The sequence below is a fragment of the Heptranchias perlo genome, chromosome 18 (genome assembly GCF_035084215.1).
Source record: "Heptranchias perlo isolate sHepPer1 chromosome 18, sHepPer1.hap1, whole genome shotgun sequence".
In the NCBI taxonomy this organism is placed as follows: Eukaryota; Metazoa; Chordata; class Chondrichthyes; order Hexanchiformes; family Hexanchidae; genus Heptranchias; species Heptranchias perlo.
In genome coordinates, this window is record NC_090342.1 from 20,052,652 (window position 1) to 20,069,966 (window position 17,315).

Sequence of the window (17,315 nt, forward strand, 5' to 3'; positions counted from 1 at the left end):
GGACCCTACCCCCCTGATTATAGAATCCCCTATTACTACAACCTTTCTATTCTAATCCTCTCCCCACCTTGGACTGCAGCCTTCATCCTTGTCTTCACAGGTATCAAGTACCTCATATCTGTTGGATAGGACCTGTGTCTGCAGGTCCTTTTTCTCTATCTCCCCATCCCTTGTGTGTCGGAGTGTCTCTAACTCGCACTCCAGCTCAAAGACTCTGAGCTGGAGTGTCTCAAGTCAGAGACATTTACTGCAGATGTGGCAATCCAGAACAGTCTCGCTGTCCACAAACTCCCACATATTACAGTCCTGACACACAGCCTGTACTGCCATTTCTAGTTTTTATTTATTTAATCAGTAGTTTACCTCTAGGACTAATAGAATCACTTGAGATCTAAATTATATTTAGTAAATTGATTTAGCTTAATTTCAAAATAATTACCAATTAGTTTTTTTTTAAATTATGTTTTTTATTTAAGTATTAAAAGTTGTTATATTAATTTATAATCCTTCCCCCCGCACCTAATTCTCACACTCATCAAATTCCCAGTTGAAACTCCTCACTCCGTTAGCAATTCACTCCATTCGAGATTCACTCTCTGTCTTTACCAATATCTGTGCTCTGGATTAAGTAGACTGATGATGATTTTCTAGTGTAATTCTATTCTTGTAATCCTAGACACCAATACTAATGCAATTTGAAACCACCAGCTATAACAGCGCTTTTGAAATCACATGCCTTGTATAGTCATTAAAAGCAAATAACAGAAATCAGTAGAGCAATATAATAGTAGAAATAATAGAGGCTGATTCGGTATTGTACCAATCAACCGGTGCGTTCGTAAAAGTGCTACTTTTGTTTAGAAGCATTTCCAAAATTAACATAATTAGAATTTTGTATAACCTGCCATTTTTATATTCAGCAATGGATGAACGCACTGAAGTTGTTGTGAAGTTGGAAAATATACTCTACTGTGGCAGGAAACTATAGAACAGGTCAACACTGAAAGTAACAGTTACCCAGTCACTTTCCTTTTTCAGTAGAATTTCATCATTATCTGCAGATCCTAATTTTTCATAACTTCAAGTCTACTATTAGATAGTATGAATGGTTGAAATTTACAGCATAAAGAAAAGAGTTGACTTTTACTGCAGTATGTGCAACTAGGGAATAACATTCTTTGGTGTTGAACCAGTTACAAAAGTTACAATGGAGGTTCTGTTGCAGTATCTGCTCTTGAAGACTTCTATTTCAGTATCAGTTTAATTTAATAGTTTTAGGTAAAACAGTTTGCACTATTACACTTAAACCACCTCCCACTGGAGATAGTTCCAATATGATTCTGGTTTAATCCCAAATCCAATCAAAATAATTCTGAAGACCATCAATGAACACAGGCCTGGGAATATACACCCTGCTTTGCATATTGTTTTACTCCGCATTGAAAATTGATGTTATAAATGGAACATAAATGGCTTCATTGATGAATTTTATTCATATATTTCTAGTTTTTTTAAAAACTTGTATTCATTTGAATTCCAACAACAGACCGGGTTTTTTAAAAAATAAAGAATACTGGTACAGATTTAAGACAGAAAGAAACAGAAATGGAACAAAGAGATGGGAAAAGAGTTGAGAGAAAAGAATCTGAGCATAATCTGAACCAGAATCAGTGCAATCTAACAAAAAAGTGAAAATTTCGAGCGAACAGACGAGTGAAAGAATCAAAAGAAAAATGTCAGGAACAAATGCACCTATTTTAAAAAAATCCAATTTGTGTTTTTCCCCTTTGGCTTCTTATTATGATTTTTTTTATTCAGAAGAATAACAGCACTAATTGTTCACTTAATATGGTGCAATACAAATCTGAAACCAGTACTTACATGGGCACTCCCACTGTGGACAGCACCTGTCATTGTTTATTTGGACAGGCATTCCCAGAAAGCCACAACTTGGCTGAGTCACATTAAAAGGGCACTGGAAGAAATAATGTAGAACAAAAAGTATGCATCAAAACATATAATCCACCAATGTAGAGATTAAGAACTGCTTGATAAGATTTTTTTTCTGAGTTGTTACTAATCTACTACAAAGGTTTGATGGCTTGTTCCAAATACAATACAGCAGTATTTGATAAATAGTCATGGCACTTTGTTCCAAAAGGTTGCTGCTATAAGGAAGCAACTGAAGCCAAACCAAACCGTTAAAAGAAAGATCTAACAACAACAATTTGCATTTATATAGCACCTATAACATAATAAAATGTCCCAGCGTGCTTCACAGGAATGTTATCAAAATAATTTGACACCGAGTCACATAAGGAGATATTAGGACAGGTGACTGAAAGCTTGGTCAAAGAGGTAGGTTTTAAGGAGCATCTTAAACGAGAGAGAGATGTTGAGAGGCGGAGAGGTTTATAGTGGGAATTCCAGAGCTTAGGGACTAGGCAGCTGAAGGCACGGCTGCCAATGGTTGAGCGATTAAAATCAAGGATACACACGAGGCAAGAATTGGAGGAGCGCAGAGATCTTGGAGTGTCGTAGGGCTGGACGAGGTTACGGAGATAGGGAGGGGTGAGGCCATGGAGAGATTTGAAAACAAGGATGAGAATTTTAAAATCGAGGCATTCCCAGAATGGGAGCCAATGTAGGTGTAAAATAGCAATCAATTTTTCAGTGTTCAAGGGAATGCTAGGACCTTATGGAAATCATTGTAAAATGACTAAGGGAACTTTGATCCCATATTTAATGGAGTGTTTCATTCGTTGTTTTTGTTTAATCAAACTAAAAAGCACACTGATAAAGACCTAATCATGTTTGAGCATGGGAACACTACGATCCCAATATTAACGAGGAAGCGGGGTGGGTGCGGGGGAGCCCTGTAGCGGGTGAAGAACCCAGTAAGGCCAGGGAAGCGGAGGGCCTGCCGATCTTATTGGCAGAGCCTCATTTAAATAAAAGTATGCAGAGTCCCGCCCAACACCCGCGTGCGGGAGCGGGAATTTGCAGCAGGAGGCCACAGCAATTGGCTGCGATTGAAGGAGGGGGGAGGCTCTGGCCGCGATCGGGGTAGAGAGGGAGGTCTGGCCACAATCGTGGGGAGAGGGTTGGTACGGCTGTGATCGTGGTGGGGGGGAAAGGGGAGTCTGGCCACAATTGGGGGATGAGGGAGTAGCCCTGCACAAGGGGGGCCCATGGCTTCCTTGGGAGGCCCAGAGGAGCATTCCTGTCCCTCCTGGCCCATAAGTAAACCTGAACTATAACTTTAAAACTTATCGTCTGGACCTCTTTTGGCCCAGGATCCAGCTTCTGACGGGTTCGCTTGACGAGGGAGCCGATGCTGCCCCCGGGCTCAGGCCTCAGCTTGAAATTGCAGATCGGGTCCTGATGACATCATCGGACCCGATCAGCATATTTAAAGTAGGACCCTGCTTCCTTCCTGCGGGTGTCCTGCTCGCCTGTTCAAAAGAGCAGGTTAATATTGAGACACGGTGGGAAGGAAGTGGGTTAAGAGGGTAAGTGACTTGTGTTAATTTAACTGCCCCCCCGCCCGGTTTCCACCTGATGGAGGCAGTTAAAATCAGAGCCTATATATCTGAGAACTATACTGAGTGCATCATTGCAAAAACGCTAGGAGTTAAACCTTGGCAGGGTCATGGGTGGTGGTAAGTCAAGGTGGATCTAGAAACGTCGTCCTACATCTGCAAAGATTAACACACTGCCATGGCAAGACTGAGAGGAGCATTATGAAATCTCAGCTTACGTTCTACATTTATATTCTTTGACATAACGTTTAAGGTTGGCTATGGAGACATGGGTTAGATTTTCAACTTGTTACCCCAGCATAAAACTGGTAATGCAGATTGGTCACCCGTCATTTAAACTGTCTGATTTTCATGTCACCTGATTTCAATGGAGATTAAAATTGTGCGGTTTCTGTAACAGGCAGCTGATCCACAATGCTAGTTTTATGCCTAAGCAGTAAGTTGAAAATCCACTCCAAATTGTCCTGCAACTTTTATTCATACTTTTAGAGCTTTTTAGTTTTGCATTGAACTAGTTTGTGATGATGACAACAAAGCTAACTTATTTTTAATAGAAAGTATTATTGCAGGATCTAAGTTGTGAAGATTTGTGAAGCTGTTAATATAGCGTTTTATAAATTTTTGACCCCACATTTTGAAAAACTTAACATCATTGTTCATTATCTATTTTTACTACAGACTCAGTGATGGGTTGGAATACGGGAGCAGAGAAAGCATTCGTGTCATTCTGATTACCCACACGTTAAGATTAGCCTCTCAACTTCTACAGGAATTATATAATACTTCCTTAGCTTTACCTATTCTTCATTGTATAACTCCCAAATCACATCAGATCTGGCAGTTCAAGGCTGTATGGTGTATGTTGGAATCATTGACAAAAGAGTGGATAAAGGGTCAGCCACCCAAAAGTCCAAATCGACCCTCATATTTCATTATCAAATTAATATTTTTCCTAATATAAGGGTGGGAGATTCAGTGATACTCATTAACTTTTTGCTTCGGGGCGTTATTATTTTTGATTGAGCTCCCAATATCATTCATTGTGTTGATTTAAAATTTTTCGACCTCCTGAATGATAATTTGAGTGGAGAAATTGTTCTCTGATGAACGGAATGATACATTTTGAACCAAATCCAAAACCATTGAATAAGAAACTCTCCAGTTACAAAAATAAAGTTGATCTTTTTGAGCAAATATATGTCGTGTGCTTATATCTGTGGCAATTTCTTACATTATTCAAGTTAGCACTTTACCTTGTCTATTACTTCAATTAGTACAACGATCTCTTCCAAAAGTAACATTTATTTGGAGCTGCCCAACAGCAGCAGCAGAGGTCTTGGCTTCCTGACCAGAATATTATAGGTTTATAATGCCAACCTCGACTGACATACAAATTTGAAGGGATCAATGACAAATGTAGAAATAGGAATATCTATTTTTTAAATGAGAGGGTGCAACAGAGAATGGATCAAACTATATTATGTATTAATAAGAGCTTTTAACATAAAATTACAAGTTTAACCAATTTTTCCAACTTAAAGAAATCTAGAATTTTTATTTGCCATTTTGTAGGTTCCCTTCAAGGAAAAAAAATGTTAAAACTGCTCCTACTATGCATTGTGGTGGTGTCACTGATGGGGCTGCGGTTTGAGAATAAGAGGGTAGAGTTGAGATACCAAATTCAATTGAAGTTTCTGGTTGAGGACTAGTTGCAGCCGCAGAAGTAGGTGATGTCAGGATAGAAGGAAAAGTCTGTGATGCAGAGGATGTTTCTGATGTGGTTTTCTCCTTAACACTTGTAGATGAAACAGAAACTGGGGAAGTAACTATAGGAGTTGTTGCTGTAGATTGTATGCTTTCTGTTGTCTCAGATGTTACACTTATCTCTGGAGTCAAGATAGCTCTGGTTGTTGTAAATGGTGCTACGGAATGCCTGGTGACCTCTTCTGCTGATGTTTCTGTTTTTCCCACAGTTCTCTGTTGCACTGTTGTGGTTTCTGTACTTTCAGTGGATGCACTATATTGAGTCTTCAGTATTGCTGGGTGAGCAGAAGATACTGTAACATGTGTTGAGTAAATAATCACTTCAGATCTGTTGCTAGTAGCTATGGTTGAAAAAGCACTACTTAAAGCTGTAATTGTGGGAGATGACATTTTTTCAGTCGTGTAAATGGGAGTTCTAGACTGGCTTGTAACTGCTGCTGTAGCACCTGTTGTTCCAATACTCCCAACAGAAGTAGTGGTGGTCCTTGTAGAACTTAAAATTGAAGGTTCTGTGGACGTAAAAGATGTTGTGTAAGCTGATGCAGAGGTAGTGACCGGAGATATTGTGGTGACTGTTGGAACAGCTGTTGGGGTTGTTCTCATACTTGTATATTGGTCTATAATGGCAGTCGTTAACTGTCCCACAGTTGGAGTCAATGATGTAGTGGGTGAACTGTATGCTGCTTCTGTTGTCGCAGATGTTGTTGGTCTTTGTAGGTAAGGTAAATCTGTTGCAGTTACATTGATACCTGTTAGAAAATAAACAATTAATGCATCATTCACAGATACAAGTATTCAAGATCAAACTCATGACCATTATCTTTTTTCTATTGCTTCCATTGAAGTTGACGTTATTTCCCTTCATACATTGTTAGAACAAGAAGCTAAGTACTGTAGTTCTTTTCCATATATGGATTATGAATCTAGGGGCTCATCCCCTTAGGATAAGCTGACTAAATATGTGCACTTTTGGATGTAAACCATTTTTAACTGGTGTCAGGCATTAACTTAGTTAGGAAAAAATATTAAATTACAAGAACTGTAATTATTTAGATTTTTACGATGTCTTCATTGTGTTTGATATTTCTTTAACAGTACCATTTCACTGACTAGAATCTCTAGTATTAACTATAAAATAAAGAAGAAAAATAATAACTACTTGGTTTGTAGTCTGAACTCTAAACAAAGTGATGGTGAGAATGTGGAAAATTTAGTGGGAATTCTCGATAAGGGGAAACTCAAATTTTCAAAGCATTAATGTTGAGCTACAAGATAACTGGCCGAGCAATGTTAAATGCTTATTGCAGCAGCTCTTCTCTGGCTCTTTCATCTCTCACCTTAGTGAATAATAAACAAGGAGCATAAAAGCTGTTAAGTAAACAAACTGAGACACTCACAGTCCTCCAGGTGAACACATCTGCGTGTGACTTCATCAAGAAGCATGTACTTTGGGCAATGTGCCATACATCCTTCTACCCTGCATAATAAAAATAGAAAGGTTTATTTCTTATATCTTGAGGACTTGTGATCCTTGTATTTTCTCCCCAGTTCTTCTTGGTCTCTTTGGGCCATGCACCGACTATGGCTGAGAGAGCAGGTGGGTAGTCTGCTTACAAGCCTTCCCCCAATTGCCAGCCATGATAAGGGAAAATGTCTCGGGGGTAATTTGCTCTTCCACAGGGAGGCACTTTGGAGGTAATTTTAACCTAACTGGCCAGGCGGGAATCCCACGGGATCAGGCGGAACGCTGGTTTTACACCCCGCCCAATATCACTCACCACAGACTTCAATGGAGAGTAAAATTGGGCGGGGTGTAAAACTAGCATTAGTAGCGATGCTGAGATTGGGAACTCACCAGAGAAGCAAAAGATCCAATCCCACCATTCAACCACATAGTGCACTGATGCTCCAATGCTGCACCATCCACCACCCTCAGTGTAAAGGTTCAGTTAATTTATACTATTAGTTAATACGAAAAAATAAGGGTTAAATATTTAGATGCAACAAAATATATTTAGTTTGCTCTGTTGCATTTTTTAAATGGCATTTATAATCAATTAGGAGAATACTAGATAACTGGATTTATATTTCAAGGTATTACATTAAATTCTAGCCATTTCTGTCATTCAGACTTGAATATGAAAGCTCCACCAGTTTTTGGCTGGTCTGCTATATGAACCACTAAATGGTAACAAAGTGTGCCATCTGGTGGTGAGGAGAAAAAGTGTAGTACTAGCAACCCAAATCTTGTCCAGAACTATGGGCTTGATTTTGCAATGGTGGCGGGTTGGCAGCAGGGGGGGTGAAGGTGCGCATGGCAAACCCGCATGAACAAAACTTACCATTTCCGACGCGATCGCATGTTGATTGATGATGATTAATGTCCTCTCCGGGTTTCATGCCCGGCAGCCAGCCTGATTGACAGACTGGTTGCCGTCAGGAGCTACAACGCGAGGGGAGGGGGGGAGGGAAAGAGAGAGAGCAAGACGTCATCCGGCACTGGAACGGAAGACCGGTGGGGTGGGGGGGGGGGGGGGGGGAGAGAATGGAAGATCCGGTGCTGGACTGGAAGACCAGGGTGGGTGGGAGAGGGGAAGATCGGGGTTGGGAAGAGGGGAAGATCGGGGTTGGGAAGAGGGGAAGATCGGGTTGGGAGAGGGGAAGATCGGGGGGGGGGGGAAAGAGGGGAAGATCGGGGTTGGGAAGAGGGGAAGATCGGGGTGGGAGAGGGGAAGATCGGGGTGGGGGGGAAGAGGGGAAGATCGGGTTGGGAGAGGGGAAGATCGGGGGGGGGGAAGAGGGGAAGATCGGGGGGGGGAAGAGGGGAAGATCGGGGGGGGGGAAGAGGGGAAGATCGGGGGGGGGGAAGAGGGGAAGATCGGGGGGGGGGAAGAGGGGAAGATCGGGGGGGGGGGGAAGAGGGGAAGATCGGGGGGGGGGAAGAGGGGAAGATCGGGGGGGGGGAAGAGGGGAAGATCGGGGGGGGGGAAGAGGGGAAGATCGGGGGGGGGGAAGAGGGGAAGATCGGGGGGGGGGAAGAGGGGAAGATCGGGGGGGGGAAGAGGGGAAGATCGGGGGGGGAAGAGGGGAAGATCAGGGGGGGAGAAGAGGGGAAGATCGGGGGGGGGAAGAGGAGAAGATCGGGGGGGGAGAGGGGAAGATCGGGGGGGGGAGAGGGGAAGATCGGGGGGGGGAGAGGGGAAGATCGGGAGGGGAGAGGGGAAGATCGGGGGGGGGGAGAGGGGAAGATCGGGGGGGGGAGAGGGGAAGATCGGGGGGGGAGAGGGGAAGATCGGGGGGGGGAGAGGGGAAGATCGGGGGGGGGAGAGGGGAAGATCGGGGGGGGAGAGGGGAAGATCGGGGGGAGGGGGGTGAAGAGGGGGACATTGGGGGAAGATCGGGAGGACATTGGGAGGAGAGGGGAAGATTAGGAAGACATGAGGGGAAGATCGGGAGGACATTGGGCGGAGAGGGGAAGATCAGGAAGACATCGGCGGGGGTGAAGAGGGGGGCATCGGAGAGGGAGACATCGGAGTTGGGTGCACAGATAGGTTCATTTTGTGTTTTCACTTCCGCCTATGGTTTTTTACTTAATTTATTTTGTTTCTTTTTCCCTGACCCGGCCCTTCACGCCTGCAGGTGTGAATCAGAAGCGGTGGGCAAGCCGCCCAGGTAAGTTAAAAATTGTTCTAATTACTTACTCTGTCACAGGTAAAGTGCCTCAAGTATCTCAATTAGGTACATTTGGCTCTTTAACTGTCATCCCGCCAGCTTTAATTGCCGGTGGGACTTCCGTTTTCGGGTCGCCCGCGCACACACAGGTGGGTCCATGGGAAACTCGGAAGTCGGGTGGGTTGGAGCCGGCTTCCGAACCCGAACGGTGTTTCCACAATTTTCGGAGCCCCCAACGCACCCGCAATTGCCTCCTAAAATCACCCCCAATGTCTCCCTTTGGTTAATATTGACCCAAACTGACAGCTGCCAAAGAAATCCACAACCTACACTTTTTATCCCTTACTAGCTGAGCAGCTGAAAGAGCAGGATGGTTTGTGGAAGGTGCTAGCAACAGCAGTGGAAACTTAATATAAAGTAATGGCAATGGGTTATTTGGCCTAAAACAAAATTAAAATGATGCATTTTAATAAATAAAGATATATATTTTTGCAATGACCTGACCTTTCATATGCTGTGTGAAATAAAATACCTCACATCCAGTGTAGCATTTAATATTAGTTTATCATGTATCAAACACGCATATTATATCTTATTGAGATTTAAATTCCACAAAAGTAAGGTCAGAACACTGAAGACAACCACCGAAGAGTCAAAACACTAATGAGATAAGCAATTGTCATTTCCAAAGAAACTTGAATACCATGGGTTAAATTTTCATCTTTTGCACTTCACTTGCCAGGAGTGCACATCTGGAATTTGGCTATTTGCCCTCTTATAATTTTCCACACTCTCTATCAGGAGCACTAATGAGAGTTTAAACTAATTTGACAGGGGGAGAGGCACCAGGATGAAGCATTAGAGAGGAGATACAAAGTGCACAGAGGAGTGGGTGAGACAAGCAGAATTAGAATAAAATGTAGTTCAGAAATAGGAGGGATCAGACAGAGGGAAAATGCAAGGGAGACTAAGATGGGTTTGGAGAGCATGTGTGTAAATGCATGGAGCATGGTAAATAAGGTTGGTGAGCTGCAGGCACAAGTAGCCATATGGGATTATGATACAGTGGCAATAATGGAGACCTGGCTCAAACAAGGGGAGGAATGGGCACTTAATATTCCTGGCTACAATGTATGCAGGAAAGAGTGGGAAGGAAAAAAAGGAGTGGGGTGGCAGCATTGATCAAAGAAACTATTATAGCACTGGAAAGGGATAATGTACTTGAGGGTTCAAAGAAAGAATCTATTTGTTTAGAATAAAGGAACAATAGAGGAGCTATTACACTGCTGGGTGTATACTATAGGCCATCAAATAGTGGGAAGGAGATAGAGGAGAACATTTGCACGCAAATTGCAGAAAAGTACAAGAACTTTAGAGTGGTGATAATGGGAAACTTCAATTATCCTAATGTAGATTGGGAAAATAGTAGTGTAAAGGGCAAAGAGGGGGAGACATTCCTGAAATGTGTACAAGAGAACTTTCTTGATCAGCCCGATGAGGGAGGAAGCAGTTCAGGATCTAGTTCTGGGGAATAAAGTGGGGCAAATAGAGCATGCTTCAGTGGGGGAGCATTTGGGAAACAGTGATCACAATATCATTAGATTTAGAGTAGTTATGGGAAAGGACAAGGGAAAATCAAATGTGAAAATACTCAACTGGAGGAGGGCTAATTTCAATGAGTTGAAAAGGGATCTGACCCAGGTACATTGGAATCAAAGACTGGCAGGTAAAATAGTAAATGAGCAATGGGAGGTCTTCAAAGAGGAGATAATTCAGGCACAAACTAGACACATTTCCGTGAGGGGGAAAGGAAAGGTCTCCAAAGCTAGAGCTGGATGACTAAAGGTATAGAGATTAAAATGAAACAGAAAAAGGAAGTTTATGATAAATGTTAGGTTCATTACTCAGTTGAGAACCAAACTGAATACAAAAAGTACAGAGGAGAACTGAGAAAGAAAATAAGAGGGGCAAAGAGAACATGAGAATAGATTAGTGGGTAACTCAAAAGGGAACCCAAAAGTCTGTAGTAAATGTAGTAAACAATAAAGTGATTGTAACAGACTTCAGGAGGACACAGACGGACTGATGAAATGGGCAGACACATGGCAAATGAAATTTAACACTGAGAAGTATGAAGTGATTCATTTTGATAGGAAGAATGTGGAGAGGCATTATAAACTAAATGGTACTATTTTAAAGGGGTGCAAGAACAGAGATGCCTGGGGTGTATGTACACAAATATTTGAAGGTGGCAGGACAAGTTGAGAAGGCTGTTAAAAAGGCATACGGAATCCTTGGCTTTATAAATGGAGGCACAGAGTACAAAAGTAAGGAAGTTATGTTAAACCTTTATAAAACACTGGTTAGGCCCCAGCTGGAGTATTATGTCCAATTCTGGGCACCACACTTTAGGAAGGATTTCAGGGTCTTAGTGAGGGTGTAGAGGAGATTTATTAGAATGGTACCAGGGATGAAAGTCTTCAACTACGTGGAGAGACTAGAGAAACTGGGGTTGTTTTCCTTAGGGCAGAGAAGGGTAAGGGGAGATTTGATCGAGGTGTTCAAAATCATGAAGGGTTTTGAAAGAGTAAATAAGGAGAAACTGTTCCCAGTGGCAGAAGGGTCGGTAACCAGAGGACACAGATTTAAGGTAATTGGCAACAGAATCAGAGGTGACATGAGGAAAACATTTTTTACGCAGTGAGTTGTTATGATCTGGAAAGCACTGCCTGAAAAGGTGTGGAAGCGGATTCAATAATAACTTTCAAAAGGGAACTGGATAAATTGGAAAGATAAATGCAGATTTAGGAGGCAACAACACGTTCAAGGGCGTTAGAGAAGAAAGGGAGTTTAGAGATGAGGTGGTAGTTTACAAGGTTAAAAGGGTTGAGGGCAGGATTTTTGAGGACTATGGTGATTACTGTGGTTTTTCAAGGGAGGTAGACAACACCTGAGGAGAGGGAACTATTTGCAATGTCAGCTAGCATGGGGTGTGAAGTTGCATGGTCAGCAGATTTAGCGGTAATGGGGTCAAGGGAGCAGGAAGGGGGTCTCCTGGACAAGATGAGCTCAGAGAGGGCTTGGGGAAGATGGTTAAAAAAAAAACAGAAGGTAGGAGTCCCAGAGTAACACTGGAAAGGTAGGGGGAGGAGGGCAAAGAGGAAAGACAAGGCAAGAAAATTCAAAAGGAGAGAAAACAGACAAGGTGGGAGATGAGAAACATGCCAGTGTGAATTGAATGGTGGGGTAGGAGAGTGGCAGAATGAACTGAGGGGGGAAGAGAGAGAAGAGTACAAGCATGAACTGGTGAGTTGGAGGCAGAAAATAACTCTGAACTGGGGAGGGGATTACAGGCATAGATTGTCTGAAAGGGGGGAAAGCTGGAAGGGGCAAGTATTTCTGAACTGAAGAAAAGGTTTCCATCAAGTCGGGGTGGGGGAGGCGGGGATGTCTCTCTAAAATGTGGAGATTTTAAAAATCTTTCATTATGAAGTAAAAAAAAAGTTTAAAATTAACTAGAGTGTGCCATTTTTAATGTAAAAATTCAAAATTTTCTAAGGACCCACTAGCACAAGGGCAGCATTTAGAAGGTACACATACAATTCTAAATATGTTGCCTACTGCCTTGACTGTGTTCAACGAGGCCCTATATGCTATCAGACATTTTTTTTAAACCAAAGTTAATGTCTCTGGAATTTCCTGGAAAGTAACTCTTGTGCATTCAACTTTTGTACTTCTGTTTCGCTCCCCTCTATGACGACAAGTTTGTTGGTATACCTACAGCTTAACTTACAAGCCTGTGTCCCACTGCACTCAGTGTAATGACTTATTTTCACACACCATAGGCTTATATTCAGGGGCATTTAGGGGTTGTCAGCTTTTTTGAAGCTGTTGGCCAGCTTTTATTAGTTTTCCAGGTTGCCAGGTATACTCCTATGTCCAATGTACATCTTCATGAATAATAATTATATATAAATTCCAATATGCCAATAAGTAACAGGATATGGATCAACCTTTTAAAATGACACTTACAGAATTGTATATTAATAGTAAACATCCAGTAACAATTAAAAAATGGTTAAGTGTTTTATATTACATTTAATTATGCAAGTACAAATAAAAATTATGAACTCCTGTGCTTTCCACATTAATAAAATCCGCAGACACTTACGGTGATAGAAACTTGCAAGCTATTGCATGAGGGTCACTGCATGTTTTGATGCAAGGACTGGCGCAGGCCTCATATCTAAATTCACACATTGTTCTGTATGGTATAACTTTGCTGCTTTCTGAAAGAAAATGGTAAAATGCAGTGCATTAACCTGTGGCCTCATTTAATGCTTAAAAGACACAAGAATCCCAAAATGACTTTTTAATTCATATAAAGGTAAATCATAGAATGGCAAATTGCTGTGCACTGGGAGATAATGTACTTTTCTCTAATGCTGTTTTGTTAGCTGTCACTTTAAAACATAGTCACTGTAAACAGTGGCCCAGAATTTCCTTGGAAATTGGAGCAGAGATCTGCCAAAAGCCAGGAAAGCAGCAAAGAGGTGGGATATCGGGCAGTACACAAGACAGGCCAGCTCTGTGCCTGAAAAGCACCAAACAGGATTTCCAGCGGGAAGGTGGTAGTTCTATCCTGCCCCGTAAATGGCCTGCTGTTTAAAAGGAGATGGGGCTGGCACGTTTATGTCACTCACCAGATTTTCCACAACTCCTGCATCCTGAACACCCAGCAACCTGAACACCAGAAAGATTTGGATGTCTAGGTCAATAGTGGGCCACACATGGGGTCCACAGAGGCGTTCAGCTCTCAGTCTTGGTCTGAAACACTCCACAGGACTCAAGGCAGCAGAAATGGAACTGGCCCTGTCATAAAGGCGGCTGATTATTACAGATTTGTGAATTTGCAGCCAGTCATGCCAGCTTCTGCCTCAGGTGGCTGTTAGGCACCACATCTTATGCCCCTGCCCCGCGCGCCCCCCCCCCCCATCCCAGTGGGCACCCAAGATGTTCCCATTCCACTGTGGGTACCTATCAACTTTATTTGAATTTGGTGACCCCACTCTGATCCTGGATACTTCATTGGCGGAGGAGGATTGAGGAATTTCAGCCCCAAGAGTATTTAACAGCCAGCTAAAACCAAAGCATGCTCCTAGCCTATCCCAATATAACGTTCCAAGGTTTGTTGATGTAGGCACCCTGGTAACAGACTTGATTGAGTCTGAAACACAATTTTCAAATATGTGTAAACATTGTGATTGACACATTTTATATTTGACTGACACCAACTCTTTCATTTTGAGTGATACAAAATTCAAAATCCAGGATGACCCAGTAATCCTTGTCCAGGAAATTTGAACGAAGGAGAGTTGAGAGATGAGAAAGGCAGTTACTGAAAATTCTCAGAGGGCTATTTGAAAGCCTCGGAAGAGATAGATTTATATTCTTGAAAAATAAAAATAATACTGTGTGTATTTAAAAGCCATTTATAAGAGGTTAGATTATATCTTAGACTTGAGTTTTTTTTAATGTTGTCTACTTAAAGAGTTAGATAAAAGATTGTCTGCTGTTAATATATAATTATTATATGAATTAGATAATTTGCTTGTTCGTAATTTGTGTAATAAATCACTTCATATTTTAAACATTAAGCCAAGGTCTACTGTGATACACTTCTGTTTTCAAAGACTGAAGTGAAAGCATATGGAGGGATAATAGTCCAATACCTAATGGCAATTACCAAACAGGATTTGCTGTTCCTTTCCTGGGTATGTTATCGAAACCATTCCTAGATTTCAAGGCAAGGAGAGACACTCTTGAAGTTTTGGGGAATCGGGACTTACCCGTGAGTGTGATCTGAAATATGAGAGTTGAAATAATCTAGGATAAGAAGGTTTAAAAAGACCTGAAAATGTAACAACATTCAACTCTTCAAAATGGGGTTCAATTGAAATCAAAAATGGATCAATATGTTCACTGAGTACAACAACTTGCATTTATATAGCGCACTTAAAATAAAAAAGGTCCCAAAGTGCTTTAGAGGGGTAATCAAAAAAAACTGAGGAAAATGGACACTGAACTGCAGGAGGAGATATTAGGAGGGGATGAGCAATGGTTTTAAGGAGATTCGTAAAAGAAAAAAGGGAAGCGGAGAAAAGGTATTTAGGGAGGAAATTCCACAGCGTTGGGCCTAGGCAGCTGCATGGATGGCCGCCTATGGTGGGATGAAAGGAGGAGGCAATAAACAAGAGGCCAGAGTCAGAAGAAAGGAGAGCTCAGGGGTGTTTTAGGGCTGGAGGAGGTTACAGAGATATGGAGGGGCAAGGCCATGAAGGAATTTACACATAAGGATCAGATTTTCAAATTCCAAACCTTGGTTGGGAGCCAAGGTAGGTCAGCAAGAACAGGAGTGATGGGTGAGTTAGGATATGGGCAGCAGAGTTTTGGATGAGCTGAAGTTTACAGAGCATGAAAGATGGGAGGCTGGCCAACTGAGCATTGGAGCAATCAAGTCTGGAGGTAACAAAAGCATGGATGAGGGTTTCAGCAGCAGATGGGATGAGATAAGGACAGAGATGGATAATATTACAGGGATGGAAGTAGGCAGTCTTTGTGATAGAGAGGATATGTGGTCAGAAGATCAGCTCTGGGATGAATAGGACACAAAAGTTATGAACAGTTTGGTTCAGCCTAAGACAATAGCTGCCGAGGGGCATAAAATCGGTGGCAAGGGTACAGAGCTTCTTGTGGGGGCCAAAGATGATGGCTTTGATCGTTTCTATGTTTAGCTGAAGGAAATTACAGCTCATCCAAGTCTGAATGTTGGACAAGTAGAGGCAGTGTAGGGGTCAAGCAAGGCAGTGGTGGAGCTGGGTGTTGTCAACATACATGTAGAAGCTGATGTCGGTGGATAATATTGCCTGGGGCAGAATGTAGATGAGGAAGCAGAGGGGTCCAAGGATGGGCCCTTGGGGGCTCTGGGGGTGGGAAGAGAAGCCATTGCCTGAACGCCTCTAATTATAAATGGGTAGGTAAGAGTGGAACAAAATGTGGGCATTCCCACTGAGCAGGACAACGGATGCATTAGACAATGATGGTGTGGTCGACCATGTCAAAGGTTACAGAGAGGGCAAGAAGGGATAATGGTCACAGTCAGGGAGACAATTGTTCGTGATTTGTTTGGGGCCATCTTAGTGCTGTGGCATAGGCAGATACCTGATTGGAGAGATTCAAACAGGAAGTTGCAGGAAAGATGAATACAGATTTGGGAGGCAACAACACGTTCAAGGATTTTGGAGAGGAATGTGAGGCTGTAGATTGCAAGGATAGAGGAGTTGAAGGCAGCATTTTTGAGGACTGGGTGATTGCAGTGGTTTAGCAAGGGAGGTAGGAAGTACCTGAAGAGAGGGAACCATTTGCAATGTCAGCTCGCATGGGGACTGAGAAGAGAAGTTGAGTGTGTTGCAGATTTAATGGGAATGGGGTCATGGGAGCGGGAGGTTGGTCACATGGACAAGATGAGCTCAGAGAGGGCATGGGGGTAGGTGGGAAAAAAGCTGCAGAGAGACAAAGATTCAGGGCTGGAGCAGGAGGAAGCTTGTGGACAGGTTTATCCTGGTGGGCAAGGGGAAAGGTGAAGCAGAAGCTGAATGGATGGTCTCAATCTTGGTAACAAAAGTCAATGAGCTCCTCACACGTTGTTGTTGGAGATGAGGGTGGAAGGAGCCGTGAGAGGTGTTTAAGGATAAAGTTGATAGCGGAGAAAGTCAGGAGATATCTTTGCTCGCGAGGAATAGTGGGTGGTTTTGGTATTGGAGGATGAGGCCCAATAGCACTTGGTACTGTCCAGCCAGATCTGATGATGGATGGCTAAGCTAGTTGTGTGCCGGATATGCTCCAGTCTACACCCTTTGGACTTGAGTGAGCGAAGATTTACAGGGGGAAAGGGCATCAAAAGAGGAGCTGAGGGAATGGTTGAGTACATTGATGGCTGCAAAAGTATCATAGTGAATGGAGGGCCAAAAGCTAGGCATTTGGGAGTTTGAAAGTCCTGCTGTAAGTGACTTGAATGCAGAAGTAAATAGGGTTGGAAGGGGATGTGAGTGATGCAAGGAAGTGGTCAGAGGTGGCCTTGTCAGTGATCAAGACCATGGGAGTAGAGAAATCACATAAGATGGCACGGTTAAAGGGGTGGAGATGAATGTGGGTGATACAGTTTGTCTGAACTAACGTATTTAGTGAAGACAGGAGGGCAGTGAAATCAGAGGAGAAAGAGCATGGAGAACCGAGATGGAGATTGAAACCAGTTGCTCAGTGCAGAGGCTGAGAAAG

The 17,315-nt window shown here is 42.7% G+C and overlaps 1 protein-coding gene across 1 annotated transcript in view; it reads right to left on the bottom strand.

Moving 5' to 3' along the window:
* The window catches only part of otogl (otogelin-like), a 175,064-nt gene that overhangs the window by 55,003 nt on the left and 102,746 nt on the right, over window positions 1–17,315 (bottom strand). The window contains exons 34-37 of the mRNA XM_068000003.1: window positions 13,150–13,267; window positions 6,704–6,783; window positions 5,154–6,055; window positions 1,882–1,975 (exon numbers count right to left, since the gene is read on the bottom strand). Coding sequence (XP_067856104.1) covers window positions 1,882–1,975; window positions 5,154–6,055; window positions 6,704–6,783; window positions 13,150–13,267 — 1,194 coding nt within the window. The remainder of the gene's footprint in view (window positions 1–1,881; window positions 1,976–5,153; window positions 6,056–6,703; window positions 6,784–13,149; window positions 13,268–17,315) is intronic.